At 41.1% G+C, this 17,676-nt stretch overlaps 1 protein-coding gene across 4 annotated transcripts in view; it reads right to left on the bottom strand.

The window, feature by feature from the left end:
• Nucleotides 1-1,157: 1,157 nt before the first annotated feature.
• LYN (LYN proto-oncogene, Src family tyrosine kinase) overlaps nt 1,158-17,676 on the bottom strand; it is a 50,118-nt gene continuing 33,599 nt past the window's right edge. For all 4 annotated transcript variants that reach the window (XM_065630234.1, XM_065630232.1, XM_065630233.1 and 1 more), the window contains exons 11-13: nt 9,921-10,074; nt 8,006-8,137; nt 1,158-2,833 (exon numbers count right to left, since the gene is read on the bottom strand). In XM_065630234.1, coding sequence (XP_065486306.1) covers nt 2,631-2,833; nt 8,006-8,137; nt 9,921-10,074 — 489 coding nt within the window. In that variant the 3' untranslated portion in view covers nt 1,158-2,630. The remainder of the gene's footprint in view (nt 2,834-8,005; nt 8,138-9,920; nt 10,075-17,676) is intronic.

Raw genomic sequence — 17,676 nt, 5'->3', positions numbered from 1 at the left:
TTAGAGCCATTGCAGTCAGTAAGGGTGAGAGTTTTTTCTAAGTTCTGTGAAAGTATAATACCATGCCTGTGAGCACCAGAGGATTGTTTTACAACAAAGCAGGATCTGTAAGTAAATGGGATCGATCAGTCCCTGCAATGCTGTTTCTCACAGTGGAAGGGGACCCCGTTCAGAGCAAGAGCCTGACCCTCCCTGTGGAGATACCAGGTGGTGCAGCCTTCCTGTGTGACATGCAGAACAGCCCTTCTCTGCTGTGGCTCTTGCCAGATTGTCTGAGTTTTGGGAAGGTCCGTATGAATGCAGTGATCAGTAATCACTCTGCTGTGTCTTTAGCCAGGCTGGAGATGTAGCACTTGAGCCAGTGCTGTTCTCATGTTAAATATATGTAAATAGCTCCAGTAGTTCTAAAGGCCTATAATACCTCCAGTTTAGAATTTCTAAAATATTATTCTACTCCCACAGAAATTACTCCAGCTATTAAAGGATATTTTGGTGTAGTGATACAATACACTGAGTGTTGATTCCATCAATAAGAAAGCTGTTACATACAAGTCCATCCAATAACAGCAATGTTCAAACAAGTTAAAAAGCCAAATAATCAAAATGGGCCAATGTTGGAAACTTTCTGTAGCACCATTTCAAATGATGAAGTACTACACCTTCACAGTTGGTCACTTGTCTGAGAGTGTACGTTAGCAAGTTTATGTAACACTAACCTCTTATTCCCTGAGTAACTGCTGTTTCCATGTTCTCCTTTGTTTCCCGGAACTCTTTGGTTACAGGAAATGGTTTGAAAGACAAGGTTACATTATCTTAACTTTATTTTTCTCCTTAAAAGAAAATGAAGCCTGTAGTGAAGCACTGACCAACTCTTAACTGTAACATTTTCCAGAGAGTTGCAATGGACTGCGTTGCCATTATGAGACATCTAAGCAGCTGTTTGAAAGGACAGATGAGGCCTGACTTCCTCTCTTCCTGCCCTCCAGACCAAAAAGAAACTCTGACAAGGATGCAGAAATGGCTGCTTCAGTTCTTTTCAAAGCTCAATGAATGTAAGGAAAGCAGAATATGTAAATATTTGCCATTGCAAAATAATCCTGTTAGTGATGATGAACAGATGTTCCCCAATGCCACATGAAGCTACCACTCTAGATAGAACATTGGCCATTTGTTTTACCTCAAATTACTACCACAGAACTTGCTTCAGATTAAATGTTTATTAAAATTAAAAATCACCATACAATAGAAACTATTTACATATTTAACTGATAGTCTGCTTAAACTGCACAGTTTGAGTGAAGGAAGCCAATGGAAAAGAAAAGCAATTAATGTTTATGCTGCTGAACTTCAACTGCAGGCACAGTGAAGCTTTATCAAAAGGGTTTTAAGCTTCTACAAAGTACCATTTGCCTAAATAATGGGGCTGAGGGTTGGCAAAGATGGACTGGGTTTCGGTTGTAAGAACCAGTGTCATTTTGGGCAAAATAAAAAAAAAAGTAATCTATGCTGTAGTTACATTGCAATTGCATTAGCTCAGCTGTTTTGCTAAGTTGATAGAACAATATGTAGAGCTTAGCAAACTGCGTTCACTTTTAGGAAGCAGATTTATATACTGAGCAACAAATCTATAGTGTCTCTGCAATGCAACTTGATATCTTATTGAATATTTCCACAAATTGTTTTGAGAGTGCTAGAGCTAGTTTTAGCTTTAAAACAGATTTGAGGTTAGTTGATTAAAGCAGCAAAATATTGTATTGTTGAATAATCAGAGGATTAAAAATAAAGATTAAAATATTTTCACTGTTACCAGTGAAAGTATTAACTTCCTTCAAAATCCTGTGCTTTTCCATGGACTTCAGATGATGACTTTGGCCTTGTGGGAAGCTGAAGGTTGAACGCAGAGCTCGGTGTGCTGCCGCTTCTGCCATTGTGTGCATTCATATTGCACTTCTGCATCTGTGATAGCTGGGCAATGCTTTGAAAATGATTTTGAAATTAGTACAAGTAACACAGCAGTAAAACAGAATCATGTTCAGTGTAAAGAATCACATACGTAACACTGCCTTAAAGGAAACCATGACATCATTTAGAAAGTCTAACAAGAGGTGACAGTACTCCAACTACTAATATGAAATAACAAGCATATAAAAATAATTTTCACAATATGCTGAATTTCAAGAAAGATACTTTAAGAACATCACCCTGTCTTAAAACTTTTAAGTTCTCCTTCATGACTTTTTCTTTCAGAAATAGCTACTCATGCATCTTCTTGCCCCTTTTATAAAGGTCTCCTTGTAATGCATTCTGTGACTGAGATTGTGAGCAGGCTTTGTCAAACTGTACCAGTGCATGATCACTTTCCTTCCTTCTCCCTCCCCACCCCAAAAGCCTCCTTGGTTTGGGACCCTTCTGCAGATGCAAAACAGAGCATTTAAGGAGAACTTAAGTCTTTAGAGGAACTGTTTTAACTGAAGAAAAACATGATTATTTCTCTGCAGAAGTACTCTTCAGCATTTCAGCTTCCACACTCGGTTAAGACATTCAAACGCATGAAGTAATTGGTTTGAGCAGTCGTTCAAATAATAGTCTGTGCCAATGATCCATGTCAATAGAAAAAATTGTTCTTTGTTCTATGGCTGTTGTTGATATTGCCCTTCTGTTGCTGTGTAGAAGTCATCGAGCACACTCTGTAGATAATCAAACGTTGGCCTCTCTTCTGCTTTGTCTTTCCAGCATGTTTTCATGATATCATAAAGCTCAGCTGGACAGGTTTCCATGCGTGGCATTCGGTACCCGCGCTGAAGAGCAACCATCACATCTGAATTGCTCATACCTTCAAGAGAAAAAGAAAGTTTTGATCAAATTATCTCAATTCCTGAATAATTTTGGGTTTTTTTCTTTTTTATTTACTTCACCCTAAAGATCTTCACCTGATAATACAAGGCCATTACTACTTATTAAAGGTAGCTACTAATATGAGTTCAATAAACGAAGCTGAGATGTGCATCAGCACCGAGGGACTTGCTTTGAAAATCCTGGGAGAATATTTCTGTTTCCCCAGTTGAGTGTAGTGACCTCTTTGGTGCCAAGTCTAACAAGACTGTGGGAGAGATCATAATGCTTGTCTCCAGAACAAACTCTGCTCTCCACTGACTCGTCCTGCCACTGTTCTGCTTCCAGCAGTGGTGAGATTCACAGCAAAAGCCCACCTGGGCACCAGCCTTTGTCACCGGCTGCAGACCTTCTAACCAGCTCGCTGTAGACCCCATCCATACTGAGATGGAGACCAGCCTACCTGTTTGACCATGCTGCCAGTCACCCCTCCCAATGCAGTGACACACTTCCAGGTTTTCTTCTACATCAGCTCCTGTATCAGCACTGCTGATTGCAAGACACTGAATGCTGACACTTGTGATCTTGTAACAGGCAATTTCCCCTCCCTTCTTCCTCATCCTGTTCCTGTTGCACAAAACCCTCCTGCCAGCTGTGCCAAGCTTTGCTTTGTTTCCCCGTTATGGCTTTCTTTCAGAGGATAAGAACTGTAACTACCAGAAGTGCATCCTGAGCTTCAAATGCCAACTAACATCACGTGAGAGAGGCCTGCCCTGGACTCCATCCTCCTCCTCTCTTTCCCTTCCCCCCCACCTTTTCAAATCCTCGAGAGACTGATTTACAGAACAATTTCAACACCTACTCTCAGGAGGTCACCTATGCCAGGGCCAACAAATAGGCTCATCAGCTTGTCCCTTCCTCTGCAAATGTTCTGCAACCCAGTGGAGTAATTGTGCCAGGATTGCCTTCTCCAGCACTCAGACTCAAAGCTTTCTGTTCTCCAGTGAACACTGTTTCTTCTGGTGACTGGGCACGCAGGAACCACCCATGTGTCAGCCTAGAGATTTGCCACCACCAGTGAAGACCTTCCCTCTACTGGAAAAGGTCTTCCAGACCACACAGCCACTGGCCGCTTCTCAGGCTAAATGCTCCACGTGGCACAGTTCTCCCTAAGACTAGAGTTTCTCACGTGTTTTTCCGAGGCAGCTCAGCCTCTGGTGGGGTGTGTGCCTGACATTCACTGCTCCCGCACGTGCTGGTTCCCCAGGGGTGCGGGGACAGCTGCTGCTCTCTGCTGAGAAGAGGCAGGACAGGTCCTGCTCCAAGCAAGGGCAGCAGTGGAGACACAAGATGTGGTGCTTCTTCGAGTACTTGGTGACCGTGCAGCTCTGTCGCTGCAGACTGTGCAGATCTTTGTACGTGTTATCTGACTACTAAAGCTGTGATTTAAGCCACTTGGCAGGTAAGGACACATTTGAATTACAACCAAATAACAACTTTATCTGATATAACTATGATTGTTCAAGATGGCTATAGCTCATATAGCTGACTTCAGTTCAAGTCTTTTAGTTTTAACCTATGCTAGAAATACTGCCAGCCATGAAACCTGGGTCTGGATCAGAGTGCTTAGTTTGAGCACATCTTTTGTATTTTCAGTTCTGCTTTGGAAGGGGGAGTGAAGTTTTCCTGAGCTAATACTGTGCATGTGTGTAGAAAAACAGTATTTTAATGGCATATTGCCACAGAATAAAGAATTACTGCTATATAAAGACAAAATAAACATAGGAAGAAAGCCAATAAAGCATTTTACAGAGAACAGCAATCTGACTGCTTGAGCTTAAAGAAATGGATTGTATACAATGTATGCAGTAAAATAGTTATTCATATCGCGCCAAGTCTTAGTTAACTGTGTGCGGCTACATGAGGACTGCTGCTGCTGGGTTTTTGTGCAGAACGGGGCTGATTCTGTGGGTTTAAGTACTTTCTAGGATTGTGATTAGATCTAGCGTCTGCAAGACTGATTTTTACATTCTGAATGCGAAGGACAAAGCCTATGTTTCAGCTAACCTGCAAGAAAACTATTTGTTAAAGAACTATTTAAGTTCACAAGACTAAAGTGAAAATACTTTTCTCAGTATTCCATAGTAAATATGCCATGAACATACTCACCTATGTTTGGGGTTTTATTTAAACAAAAAGGCTTACCTGTCTACCTCACAGTCCAAGCAGTATTCTCAAAATAGCTGTCTTAACTTTTCCTTTTTTGTTGTTTTTTTTCTTTCTTTCTTTTTTTTTTTTTTTTGTGTGTGTGTGTCTAGAGAATTACCTGCCTCATCAAAACTACATCCTAATCAGTAAAAGAAATATATCCCACATGCATATTTGTCACACTTAACACCCTCTGAAATGATAGCAAGGGACATTAGCTCTAAAGGTTTGCTATGTGTCTGTTAATTTACACTGTGGTACCTGTTAAGCTTCACAAATAAAGAGGTATTTCCTCACATTAGAGCCTGGGAAATGACGTGAGCACAGTGGTATGAAGAAGAATCCCACCACATAGAAAGTGGTGTATCTTGTGAAGACCAGCAGACATAATTGGAACGCAAGTATTGATGTTGCCCATATTCCACATACTATATAATCATCTGGAAATTAGTTTTAACAATGAATTCAACTTATTTGCCAAGGGATTCATATACTTGTTTCATATTTCAGAGGTAGTTCCTGAAACTATAGTCCTACTAATTGCTTTGAGTTTTTCTCAGGAAGAGAAACAGCTGTTGGAATTTAAGAACAAAGATCACAAAAGCCCCAAGTTTCTTGGCTGGAAATGCTTCCTACCAAGTTGCCTGCCTGAATTTTCTTTACGGGTATTAACCGCTTGCCAGTTTCAACTCAAACTATTTCAAATGCAGCTTTATGCTTAATACTGTCTAGTTGCAGGAGCTGGTTAATAATTGAAAATAATATTTTGAAGCACTCCTGTTAGAACTGAAAAATCAATTTACTGCTTCTCTCCAGTGGCTGCTGGTTACAACCTGTCACTAGGTTACTCTTGCCATTCTGGGGTAATTTGCCCAAACCTGTCACATCTCTTCATGTAAAATAAATTAGTCACCCATTTATTTTGCTGTCCTTCTGATTCTTCAGTATCTACTTTCAGTCTAATAGGCTATTTCAGTTTATACTACTATTTAAAATAGACATGTCCCTCTTTCAGTTTAATGTAAGCAATGCCTGCAAACTATTAGAATCTTCCAGTACGCAGTCAAGAGGCTTCTGCTTCTAATTGCTGGTTGACAAATGAATCCACAGTGTATGGCCTATTTATGGTGCTCATAAAAATGCTCCCATATTTAAAAAAATACTGTCCAGACTTCCCCTAGAAGAGGTATTTTCCCACAGTAGTACAGTGTCTGCTGTACAGATTGATTTTGCTCTTAAAATAAAAATATGACATGTTTTATGGAGGTAAAGAATGAGCAGACTTAGCTGGAATTAACTATTGGTTTGAGTTGCGTATTTTTGTAGTGCTGGTTTCCAGGTGAGCTCGTGTGTTTGCTCGGGGTAGGACAATTTTCAAGGCATCCAGAAATAATCTTGTGAGGCCATCTCAGCATAGGCAACTGTCTGGATACTTGGGCATATGCTAACAGGAAAAAAAAGGTATCCCGACTGTGGGAAGAACCATACATTACTCAACTGTGTACAACTCCCATCTGATACTTCCTGAGGACACAAGCAGTGCTTAGAACAGCTTTAGGAGGACCTGCTGCTCAGTCACATATTTTATAGCCCTTACCTAAAAACCAACCCGGAGCATATGTTTAAACACTTAGCTGTGCAAGCAGTCCTATCACCTCTTGAAGTTTGAGGGGGCTACTCTTGAGCTTAAGTGCTTTCCTGGACTGGAGCCTTACTGAGCAATGAGAATGTCTGGTTTGGCTCTACCTCCTGTATGGAAAGTTGATATGTTCTTCCATACCATAGTGTAAAGTTGGCCGCCATCACCCCTTCCCCCCATCTCCTGGGGGGTCTGGTTTCCCTGTGCCCAGAGGTGTTGAGCCTTCTGTCATTTCAGGGGCTGGGGTCTGCCCCCTGGCTCTCTCTGGCAGTTCAGGATGCAGAATTCCAGCTGCTCATGAAGTGGTGGGGGGAATGTTTTCACTGTTTAAACAGCAAGAGCTGCTGCACTGGAAGTGCTGCAAAAGCTTTGCTTGGATGAAATATCTGCTCTCCCTTTACTGGCTGAAAACTGCAGGATCCTAAGGGTTCTGCTCAGAAGTTACTCCATCTATCAGATGTGTAGTACAGGCAAAAGTGGCTGTACTATTCCCATATACCCACAGGATGAGAGAATTTGGGTCAATTTTCCATAACCTCAGTAAGCTTAAATGAATGCAGTCTGCTGCCCGGAGTTAATCAGCTATGCCTGAGATGTGACAGTTTTGTGGGCATAAACATGCCCTTCCTTCAAACTGTTTCTGTGCTGGAAACTTTAATATGTATTTTGTTCAACAGAAAGAAAAATCAAACATGAAGCACATAACCATTTCACAGCTACCTAATGCAGCCACAACTGAGGTACTCCTCTGCAGTCTTGTACCTGCACCACATGGAACAATGAAGAGTAAATATTCCTAGCAGTACATCAACACTGCTTTAGGGTCTGCTTTCATATTTGTTTAGATTAGCTAACAGTGACAAATTATTCCAGCCTATTTGCTTGTGAAAACATGCTTTCTTAGTACTTTCACATATTACAATATTAAAAACCCCAGCAGCTTACACAGCACCTTTAGAACTTGCAGCACTGCACCCTCGCTATGGGACTCTGCTACTGACCTTAAAGCTGGGATCTGTGACTATGTGGCATTTTCTGCAGTTGTAACACCTTCTAAATATATACAAAATGACTATGTGTTCATGGTGCCATTAGTCCATTTGCTAAAATTTACCCCAAGGAGGCATGTGGTTTACACATACGGTGACTGTGAGTTTTCAAAGCAGTAACATTACCTGCAAGACATTTTCCAAATCACTGCTGTTGCTACTGTCAGATGTCAGCTCTTTCCCTGCAGATTTTCTGTATTGTGGTTTTGTTGTTGTTTGTTTGTTTTTTAACACTGAAGTATAAATACAGAGTAACGGTATAAACACATGCCCATACCTGGATAAGGAATCTTTCCATATGTAACGATTTCATACAGGAGAATCCCAAATGACCACACATCAGATTTAATAGTGAAAGATCCATAGTTAATTGCCTCTGGTGCTGTCCATTTAATAGGGAACTTTGCACCTGTAAAAAAAAAGTACAGTCTCAGTCAGTCACAGGCAAATTTAAACATCCAATATCAAGTCACTAAAAAGTCTTAAGTGACTTGCCTATGACACCTCTAAATTAGCAAAGTTATCAGCAACTCCTTCTGTCCAAGAGTTATCAGCAGAGATGTGCTGCAGGACACGTGTTGCCAAACTGCATGTCCTGTGTCGGGGTGGAAATAAGATCCTGAAAGTTACATACCACCTTTTGACTCTTAGGTACGGTGAATTTTTGCTAAAATTACAGTCACCATTTTCCATTCTGCCCAGTGGTCAGGCATCAAGCTTACAATTCCCATTACCTGGAACTTTGCAAGACTTTAACTAACTTTTCCTATTTTAAAGAAAGTCAGTTTAGCTTTAACATACACTTTAATGCATTTTACATTCAGCCATAGATGCAAAAGCAGTAGCAGGTCATTTCTTAAGAAGTCATATCTTGAAATACTGTCTCTCATTTCTAATTAACTGATTCCAGAAAATCCCATATAAAAGCAAACTCCTTCCAGTCAAATAAGAGAAGTTCAATCAGCCTTTGCTAGGGAATATTACATTAGCTCTTCAGACAACAGAGTAATACAAGCAGATTCTCTCTAGCTCCTTTTTTAGCCTGCTCTATCATTCTGCCACAAAATACCAGGTAAACTAGGAAACTTTTCTGAATGGCAGAAAACACATCAAAGAAACTTGGCATAAAGAATTTATAACCTGAAAGGTTAACTTAATCAATATAAAACATCCAGAGCTAGCTAAAAACCACAGATATGGGTTCCGTACCTCTGAAAACTGCTTAATCAGACCCTTCCCTCTAATCTATTGAACTATTGTTACCCAGTGACCACTGAATAGTTCATCTTCCTTTAATCCCAAGTGTACTGCATTGTTCTCATTCTTCCTCATACCTTAGTTCTTCCCCTCTTGTCCTACATTACCACAGTTTCCATCCAGACTGTATGAAAATATGAGGTAGTGGCTTTAAAACGAAAGGGGGAAAGCCAGCCAACAAACCTGTTCCAAAAAGTTACCCCAATGCAATCTGTGCATGGAAACATAAATAAAAACTTTTCACTACAACGAACTGACCATGCACTTCTTGAAAGGCTCCTTGACAACATTAGCAAAGCACACATGACAAAACCTAGAAAAATCTCTTTAATGCTCTGATTTCCCCTCTTGCCAGTGCTGACCCTGCTGCGATGTCACTTCCCATCCGTGTGCTGAGCAGGGACATGATCCGGCCCCTCAGAGCCCCGACATGCAGCAACAATGCTGCTGGACACACAAATCAGTGCTGCAGCTCCTAAAGCAGCTTCAAAAGGTAAACAGTTCTGCTAAAGGTTTTCTTGTTACCAGCAACTACACCTGCTAGGGCTCCTTCCTCTCCCTAAGGGAAAGGAGGTGCACGTGGCACTTAAGGATGTGAAGAGAAAATAAGATCATATTTTCTCGGCATTGAATTCAGTGGGATGGAAGCTGTGGCTGTGCAATTAATTTGTTGAATTTAGAAAAATGTGTGTGCAGCTAAGTACTCTGAGTTTTCTTCGTTCTTCAAATTTATTTAAAATAAACTTTTCAAAAAGACCGGGGAGCACAGAAAGGTTATTGGTTTCCTCTTTCTTTCTAAAAATAGTTGGCATTCGAATGCTGCCTGTAGGAAGTTGTTACAGCATTTTCTGTCCTTGGTGACCATATCATTGTTAGGTACAGCCTCACTGCCTCCCAGAGGCTGAAGTTTTAAAGACAAAAATAAAAATACATACCTTCCCTTGCTGTATATTCATTGTCTTCGATGACTCTTGCTAGCCCAAAATCAGCAATTTTGCACATCAGTAAGTCCGAAACCAGAACATTTGCTGCCCTCAAATCTCGATGGATATAGTTTTTTCTTTCTATGTATGCCATCCCTTCTGCAATCTGTAACAAAAGAAACAACTATTTTGATATTTCAACACCACACATCACCATCAGCAGGTCTGAGCTCTCTGTTCTTTCAATGTATCAGCAACGCCGCATCTGGCTTATTCATTACCAGTATCTTTGGAGCAATTTTTAGATGTAAGCAAGGAAATGGTGATTGCCATAGAAAACTTATGTGTAGATCCAGCCCTGCAAAACTATACTTACAGTAGCAGCTTCAAAAGAATTGTTTGGGTGACTAACAGCTGGCAGGATTTAAGATATGTATTAGAGACATTTCCCAATAGAAAACCTTAATTAAATGTTCCTAAGATTTTGACTAAGATATTTTCTTCCTCAAACTATTAACCAATTTATTCCTCAAATACTAAGAAAGTGGAAGGAATTAATAAGTTAAACAAGATACAGATGTTCTTTTAAGGGTCGATGAAGCAACTGTGCAGATTAACTGTGCAGTTAAAAAAACCCAAACAAAACAACAACTTTCTATTTACCCAGCATAGGCCTGGACAATCAGGAAACAATTACTCAGATATGGCAAACAACTTTATCATTTTCTTCTACAGCAACATGTACCTGCTCATACACAAGGGGCATTTGGCAATAGCAAGCTCTCAGATACTATCATAAGTAAATTTAATTTGTATTTCAGCAGCCCAAATTAATTTCCTAGCCAAAATAAAGATTAATAATGTCACCAGAATATGCACTGGAGATGATTTTTTTCAGTATTTGCCCAGACTTTTTTTTTTTTTCCGGCCCTGAAGGAAAATATTTTACTTTCCAGAATAAAAGAAACTGAAATAATAGTTTCTAAACTCAGAGCAATAAAACCGATGTGTAGATCATACTCTGTGCAAAAGTTTAAGAGGAGGCAGGAAAAAATAAAAAATAAACCCAGGGCTTGAGAGCTGTTGGTTTTTCTCTCCCCATCAGACTCTGGCGAGGGACCATTCCCAGGCAAGGTCCACAGCCCACCCTGTGCTGCAGGTACCTCTCCAGGATGTCTGCAGGTGGGTGACAGACAGCTCGTCCTCAGCCGCGGGGTTTGGGGAACGCACAAGCTCCCAGATTTGCTAATGACGCAGCAGTGAAGCAGGAAGGGTCCCAAGCACACCCATACCCTGGCTCTTTCCACCTCAGCAGAAGATAAGTGCTCAGGTCCCTTCTCAGCGCCAGAGGCGCTCGTTTCAGCCGTGCAGTAAAGCAAGCAGAAGCGCTTGACCAAATTTTAAGAAAATATTAACATCACTTCTGCTTATCCTTTTTTAAAAAGTCCCCGTGGGGGTACTGCAAAGGCACACACTGCCACCACTTACAACACAAAACCACACGCTCCTCGTTCCTCTTTTTCGGTTTAGGCAATGGAAAAAAAGAGCCGCTTGCCCTCCCGGTTCCTTCCACTGCAAACCTCTTCTTACAAACCAATATATTCTTCAGAGCAGTGTGTTTCATTGCCCTTGTACTACACAGGGGGGACCTCACACCAGACGAGAAAGAAATTCTGAGGATGAAGAGAGTGAAGAACACCTGCATTTCACATTTTCTAGAAATAAGTAAGGTAATGTATAATGAAGGAAGCAACTCCTAGTAAATAATTGCTGCAGAAAGTCTTACTAGAGACTTACAAACAAAAATACAAGAGTAGTATTTGATTCAGAGCCCACTCTGCCTCTCCCTGCTCCCCATGGCGTTGCTTGGGTTTGGGGAGGAATGAGAGACGAAAGGGAAGGTTTTGCTGTAAGATCAGTGCTGAGATTGGACTGGCCAGCTTGCCAGATACGACCAAAATGCAGACAGGTCTGCTAATGTGACCAAAAATATATCAACCATCACAAAGGAATCAACTTTCCACCTACTTCCCTGTACAGATTTAATCTTTGGGTGAACTCACAAAAGAGACGTTTGTGATGGCGATATTTAGTTTCCAAGCATGGCCATTGGAAAGACCATTTTATTTCCTCTTATTTGTGCCAGACTCACTGTAGTCATAATCTGATTAGTCACAAATGAAGAACGTGACATCAAACAACTCATTATGTTTTCAGCAAATATAAACTACATTTCCGTGTAATTCCCGGACAATGGTTTTGACTGTGCTGAATCAGAGAAATTCAAAGAAGCCACGTACGTACAAGCATTTGGGCATGCAAAAAATTCCCGAGTAGGAAAAGAATAATGGGCAAGGAATTTTGAATAGGAGAGGGAGGGGAAACATGACAAATGGAGAACTGAATTCACACATCTGGTCACTTTAAAACCTCTGCTTGTGGAAAAAGGAAAAAAAAAAAAAAAGAGGATTTTTTTTTATCAAGGGAATGGATGCCAGAGCCCATGTGATAACTCTTTATGATAATTGTTGGGTTTTCATTGCCAAATGATATGTTAAATGTAGAGAAATTCATGGGAACAAAAGAAAATTAAAGCCTTTTCCCCCCTCTTTTAATGATCATTGTTACCTGCCAAGACTGTTCGGCTACGTGTAACTACTACTCAGGAGCAGGCTTGGAAAGCTAATTTGGGCTTCTGGAACATGTTTTGTGGCCTTTAAGAGAGGACTCTGCCTACACAACTGTTACCACCAAGAAGGGAGCAGTTTCCCCTTCACCTTCAATGAACTACTGACATGCTTCTAGAAATACCCAAGTTAAATCCTTTTAAAATCAACCAACCAGTCTCTGAATACCAGGAACTGTGTATCCAAAGCAAGAATGACGAGTAACTCACTAGTTCCTGGAAGAAATAAATCTGCTTATGCTCTTTCTGCCTGTAAAACAGGGTAATTACTCAACTTTCTGGAACACTTGTGGGTCATTTCACAAACAGGTACAAAACTCTTTCAAAATCCTGAAAGAAAATGGTAACAAAAGCATAGAACAAACAGTGTTGCTTTGAAAACATGCTTTCTCTACTTTCTGACACTCTTTTTTTTAGCTTCTGAAGGTGTTTGGAGAAAGCAGCAAAAGCAGCAGAAGACTAAAGAACAAATCAGCCCTTTTCAGGAGGGGACACTGTGGTCACAGAAGAGCTACACCTTCGGAAAAGGTCACTTGGTCACAACTCATAGGCTTCCTCGGTGAAACATCACAGCTCATGTGAAACAGCACATAGAGGGATGGGCAGTTTGGTGGGTTTTTTTCAAAAGGTGAGACTCAGCTGTTTTCTGGTGTGTAGTTGTTTTGTTTGGTTTGTGTGGGTATTTTTGTTGTTTTTGTTTGTTTTTCCTACAAAACAGGAGAAATTCTGGATTCCTTCATAGCTCTGTTTTTCAACTAACAGACATGCTTAATTTCAACTCCCATTCCAAGGTCTGTGATCTTCGTTTGCAAGAGTTATTTCAAACAAGCCGTGTTCTACACATAGGTTTCAATGCTGCTTCTTCGTGCAGAGGGAGGGTTATGGCAAGACATGTAATGGATTTCACTTATGCATTTCTAGGCTGTACGTAAAAATGTGGAATACTAAAGAAGCCTCACAAGATGCTTTGGCATCATGCTGAGAATGCATTATGCCATGTTGAGAAGGAAAACTAAGTGACAGGGATCATGAAAGAGAGTGGAATGGAAATCAAAGGGAATGAAAGAATGGCCAAATATTAAGAACTTTTTTTTTTCTTTTTTCCTCAGGAAATAAAATTTTAAACAACCTGAAGGGCTGACAGGTACAAGCTCATAGTTAAAAAGCCTCAGGAACAATGACATCATCAAAAAACCTCAGCAATTACAAGTGCAAGGGCAAATCACACATTGTAAAGGCAGTGCCTGACGAGAAAAAAAATGGCAAATCTTGCATGGTCAGAAATACCTGAAAATGATAAAGCTGGATTTAAAAAGTATAAAATATACACCAATATAAGAAAAATCAGAAGAGATCACCCACAAAAAGTGCTACAAATAGTAAGTATAAGCAGGGGTGCATTAGTAACAGGACAAGACCACGGAAAACGTTCAAATTAAATGAATGATTAAATGATGAAGACTACCTGCAAATTGCACAGAGTTTTAAAATGCCTGCTTTTGCTTCAGTCTCCACTGAAATGGCCAAGGATACACACATTGTAAAGAAATAAGAACACTGGATGAAAAAGGGAAGGCACTGGGCTAGGACAGTTTTTGTGGATAGAGGTGGTTTACGAGACACCTGGAAACTGTCATTAAATCCAAACTCACGCATCCTCACTCACCTGCAAGGCAGGCAAGTGAAATATGAAAAAAAAAACGTAAGTGAAGAATCAGTATTCAAAGTTGAGCCTAGTTTTTATTTGGTTACAAATGAAGTCAACTCTGGGAAAACAAAACAAAACAAAACCCACAAGCAACCACAAAAGGTTATGACTTACAGCTTCCAAAATATTGAGAAAAGTAGGCTAAGAACCTTTCCAGTCCTCTCCTGCCCTATTTTAAATGAAAGCCATGTAGAAATGATCACTTAGAGATGGTTTAGGTATGCTTTTAAGAGATTTCCCATTGTGTTGGTGGATGTGGCTTTTAACTCTTTGCAGGATCTGCATTATAAAACTACACATGCAAGCGCAGGCAGCAAAAGGCAGGGATTGGTACATAAAGGTAGCTTTGAAATTGCCCTTGCATCGCGGCTGCCTGCGAGACAGGCAGGGATGAACAGCTGCGCCCGCTCCCCGGGGCTGCTCTGGGGCTGGGAAGATGCTCCTGGGGGTCCAGCCATGACCGGGACATCCCGGTCGCATCCCTCGTCCTTTGCTCGGTGGGTGGGGTATGGTGGCCTCAGAGCTGCTCTCAGTTGCCCATCAGCTCAGGGCCAGGGCTCAGCAGGATCCTCCTGCCCAAGCAAGTAAAGCAGCACAAAAAACAGATTGGAAATGAGTGCAAAGCACTCAGGGTGGGAGGGAGCATCCTGCTGGTGAACTTTAAGCAGAGGAAACAATGGAGCATATCCTGAGGTCCACACTGCCTTAAATTTGGTAATTCTCAATTCCTAGGGAAGCACCTCACTAAATAACAGTCTCTGGTTTTGAAAGGTTTGAAGCAAACATGCTATTTATCTGGACAAGACTGTCTTTGGTCTGGGATTAACCAAAACCAGGTTCCTTTCAATAATGTCCAGACGCATAATAAAATAAAATAGACTTCTTGATCACAGAGTTTTCCAAAAGAGAGTTCATCTTCACGTGACTCTCTGTCTACGAAGAGTGTGTAGACCCTTTGTATCTGGCAACTGAAAACTGTTTTGAAATAGTCACATTTTAATCTTCAAGTGATATGTAAGTGCAGTACCAATTTTCAGTTTGTAGCAGTGCTTATCTTAAAGCTGAAGTCAGGAGAGGCTGCAAAAACACATTCCTCTTGCTCCAGCTGAACAGCTGCGTAGTCAAAACAGACCCACAGGGAAAAAGAGGATTAGTAAAGTAACATACATAATTATGCACTGGACCTTTAGAGGGTATCATTAAAAATGAAAGAAATCTGAAAAGGAATATGGCAAAACTCCAGTGGAAGTCTCTCAATGGCAAATAAGCATTAAAATTAATTCTGATTTAGGACTTTATTCCACCTCCTTAAAAAAGAGGAGAGAGATTAAAACACTGCATCAAAACATCTCCATTAATTTTATTCTAAGTTTCTTATTATTTTAATGACCTTGTAGCCTTAGAAGGCAGAAGGAAGAGTTGCCAGTGAAGTTGTAAATCACAGAAGAATTAATGAAAGTATCAGCACTGCACAGGGAAGTAGAAAGACTGTTTTTATGACAAAGTTTTGACCAGTTTGAAAGTTATAATGTGAGTATGTTCAGTAACAACTGATATAATTTTCCTAACCACAGTCACCATGCATGTGTGTGCTACACAATAGATAATAGATCCGCATAAGGAGGAGGAAGAGCTTACACATGCAAAAGGTTCACTGAACTTGCATGGGACATTTTCAGCAGATCTCATCAAACAGAAGCAAGAACTGTGAAACGAAGAATCGAGAGCTCTTGGGTAAATTACCCCTGGGGCAAGACAAAAACCAACTAGTAAAATCCAGAGTCTGCCAGTCACTTTAGTGCTGAAGGAGCCAGGATGCTGCCTGGAGATGACCAAGGCGAAGACAGGCTGTCCGCACACGGACTGGTTTGGCATTAGCAAGATTTGGCAGCATAGCTCATGGATAACACAGTGAAATTCATTTACACTCCAACTCATCAGTGGGAAACAACAGCTAACAGCACCTTTCGGTTCCCTGAGCTGACAGGCAGAAGCCCCAGGAAGGGGAACTGCTTGTGAACCGTGTCAGCGAACGCCTGCCAGACACATAGGAAAGCGGCTCAGATTTTGCCTTCTCCACGTTCCTGGCTGTTTCTGGCATGTCAGACATACTGACAGTTCTGCTCTGTACTAAAGGAGGTAGTATGTGCTTAAAGCTTCCTTTAAAACACACTCCTTTCAGAGACTTCTAGCATTCATCTCTTGTGGTCAAAATAATCTTTGCCAGGGCACAGCTAACACTAGATTTCCCCAGCCCCTACTCATATGCACTAATTAAAACACAAAAGAGAAACTTCAGCTCTTTCAGAGGGCAGATTGCTTTAGAAGCTGAGCTGGACCACCTGTCTAGCAAGCATTTTCTTGCCACGTTTTCCACAAGCCTAATTTCATAAATGGTGATTGTTAGTACAGCAAAAAACCCCATAAAAATCCTGAATCCACAGCTGTACACTAAAGTAGTCACTCGATGTAAGTGTAACTAAGCAGAATCACAGAATCATGGAATAGTTTGGGCTGGGAGGGACCTTCAAGAGCTCATCCAGTTCAAACCCCCTGCAATGAGCAGGGACATCTTCAACTACATCACGTTGCTCAAAGCCCCGTCCAGCCTGACTCCAGGGATGGGGCACCTACCACCCCTCTGGGCAACCTGGGCCAGTGTTCCACCACCCTCACTGTATTCCTTATATCTAGTCTAAATCTCCCCTCTTTTAGTTTAAAACCGTTACCCCATGTCCCATCCCTACAGGCCTTATTAATAAGTCTGTCCCTAGTACTCAGCTATCACTGTCAAAAACGGGAATTGGTGAGTGTGGATGTTAGGCTAGCAAAACAGCAAAATCGTCATAGCAGAGTAGGAGTACCTTTGCTTACTTGCTTGAAAAATGGTCTCTTTTTTTTTTTTTTAATTTTTATTTTGCCTAGGGAGCAATCCTTTTCTTTTTACAAAATCAGGACTTTTCACCCCTTGTAAATGCAGATTTCTTTCAAGACTGTTCAAGGCAAATGCATTATGAAGTCGGTGAGTGGAGCACTAACAGCAGTCTGGCAATGGAAACACCAACCCACAGCACTCTGCGACACCACTTGGAGAACCGGCTTCAGCTGGGGGCATGTTCAACTACCTGCACTACATTCTTCAGGTACCTAATAGTCACAGAGACTATATCCTCCTCTCTCTTCCTGCCATTCCCAGTCCCTCCTTATCTGACAAGGCCATCATGCGTTAGCAATGGCCATTCCTCTGGATAAAAAGGCAACATACTGAGTGAAAACACTTCTTGCCCATTTTCCTCCTGCTGTATGGCAAGTCCATTGGTAACGCACCCTTCTGCAATGGGTCAGGTTTGCTCAGCAATTTTTGTTGCAGCAGA

The sequence above is a fragment of the Caloenas nicobarica genome, chromosome 2, assembly GCF_036013445.1.
Source record: "Caloenas nicobarica isolate bCalNic1 chromosome 2, bCalNic1.hap1, whole genome shotgun sequence".
In the NCBI taxonomy this organism is placed as follows: domain Eukaryota; kingdom Metazoa; phylum Chordata; class Aves; order Columbiformes; family Columbidae; genus Caloenas; species Caloenas nicobarica.
This window is presented reverse-complemented; position numbering and strand designations above follow the sequence as displayed.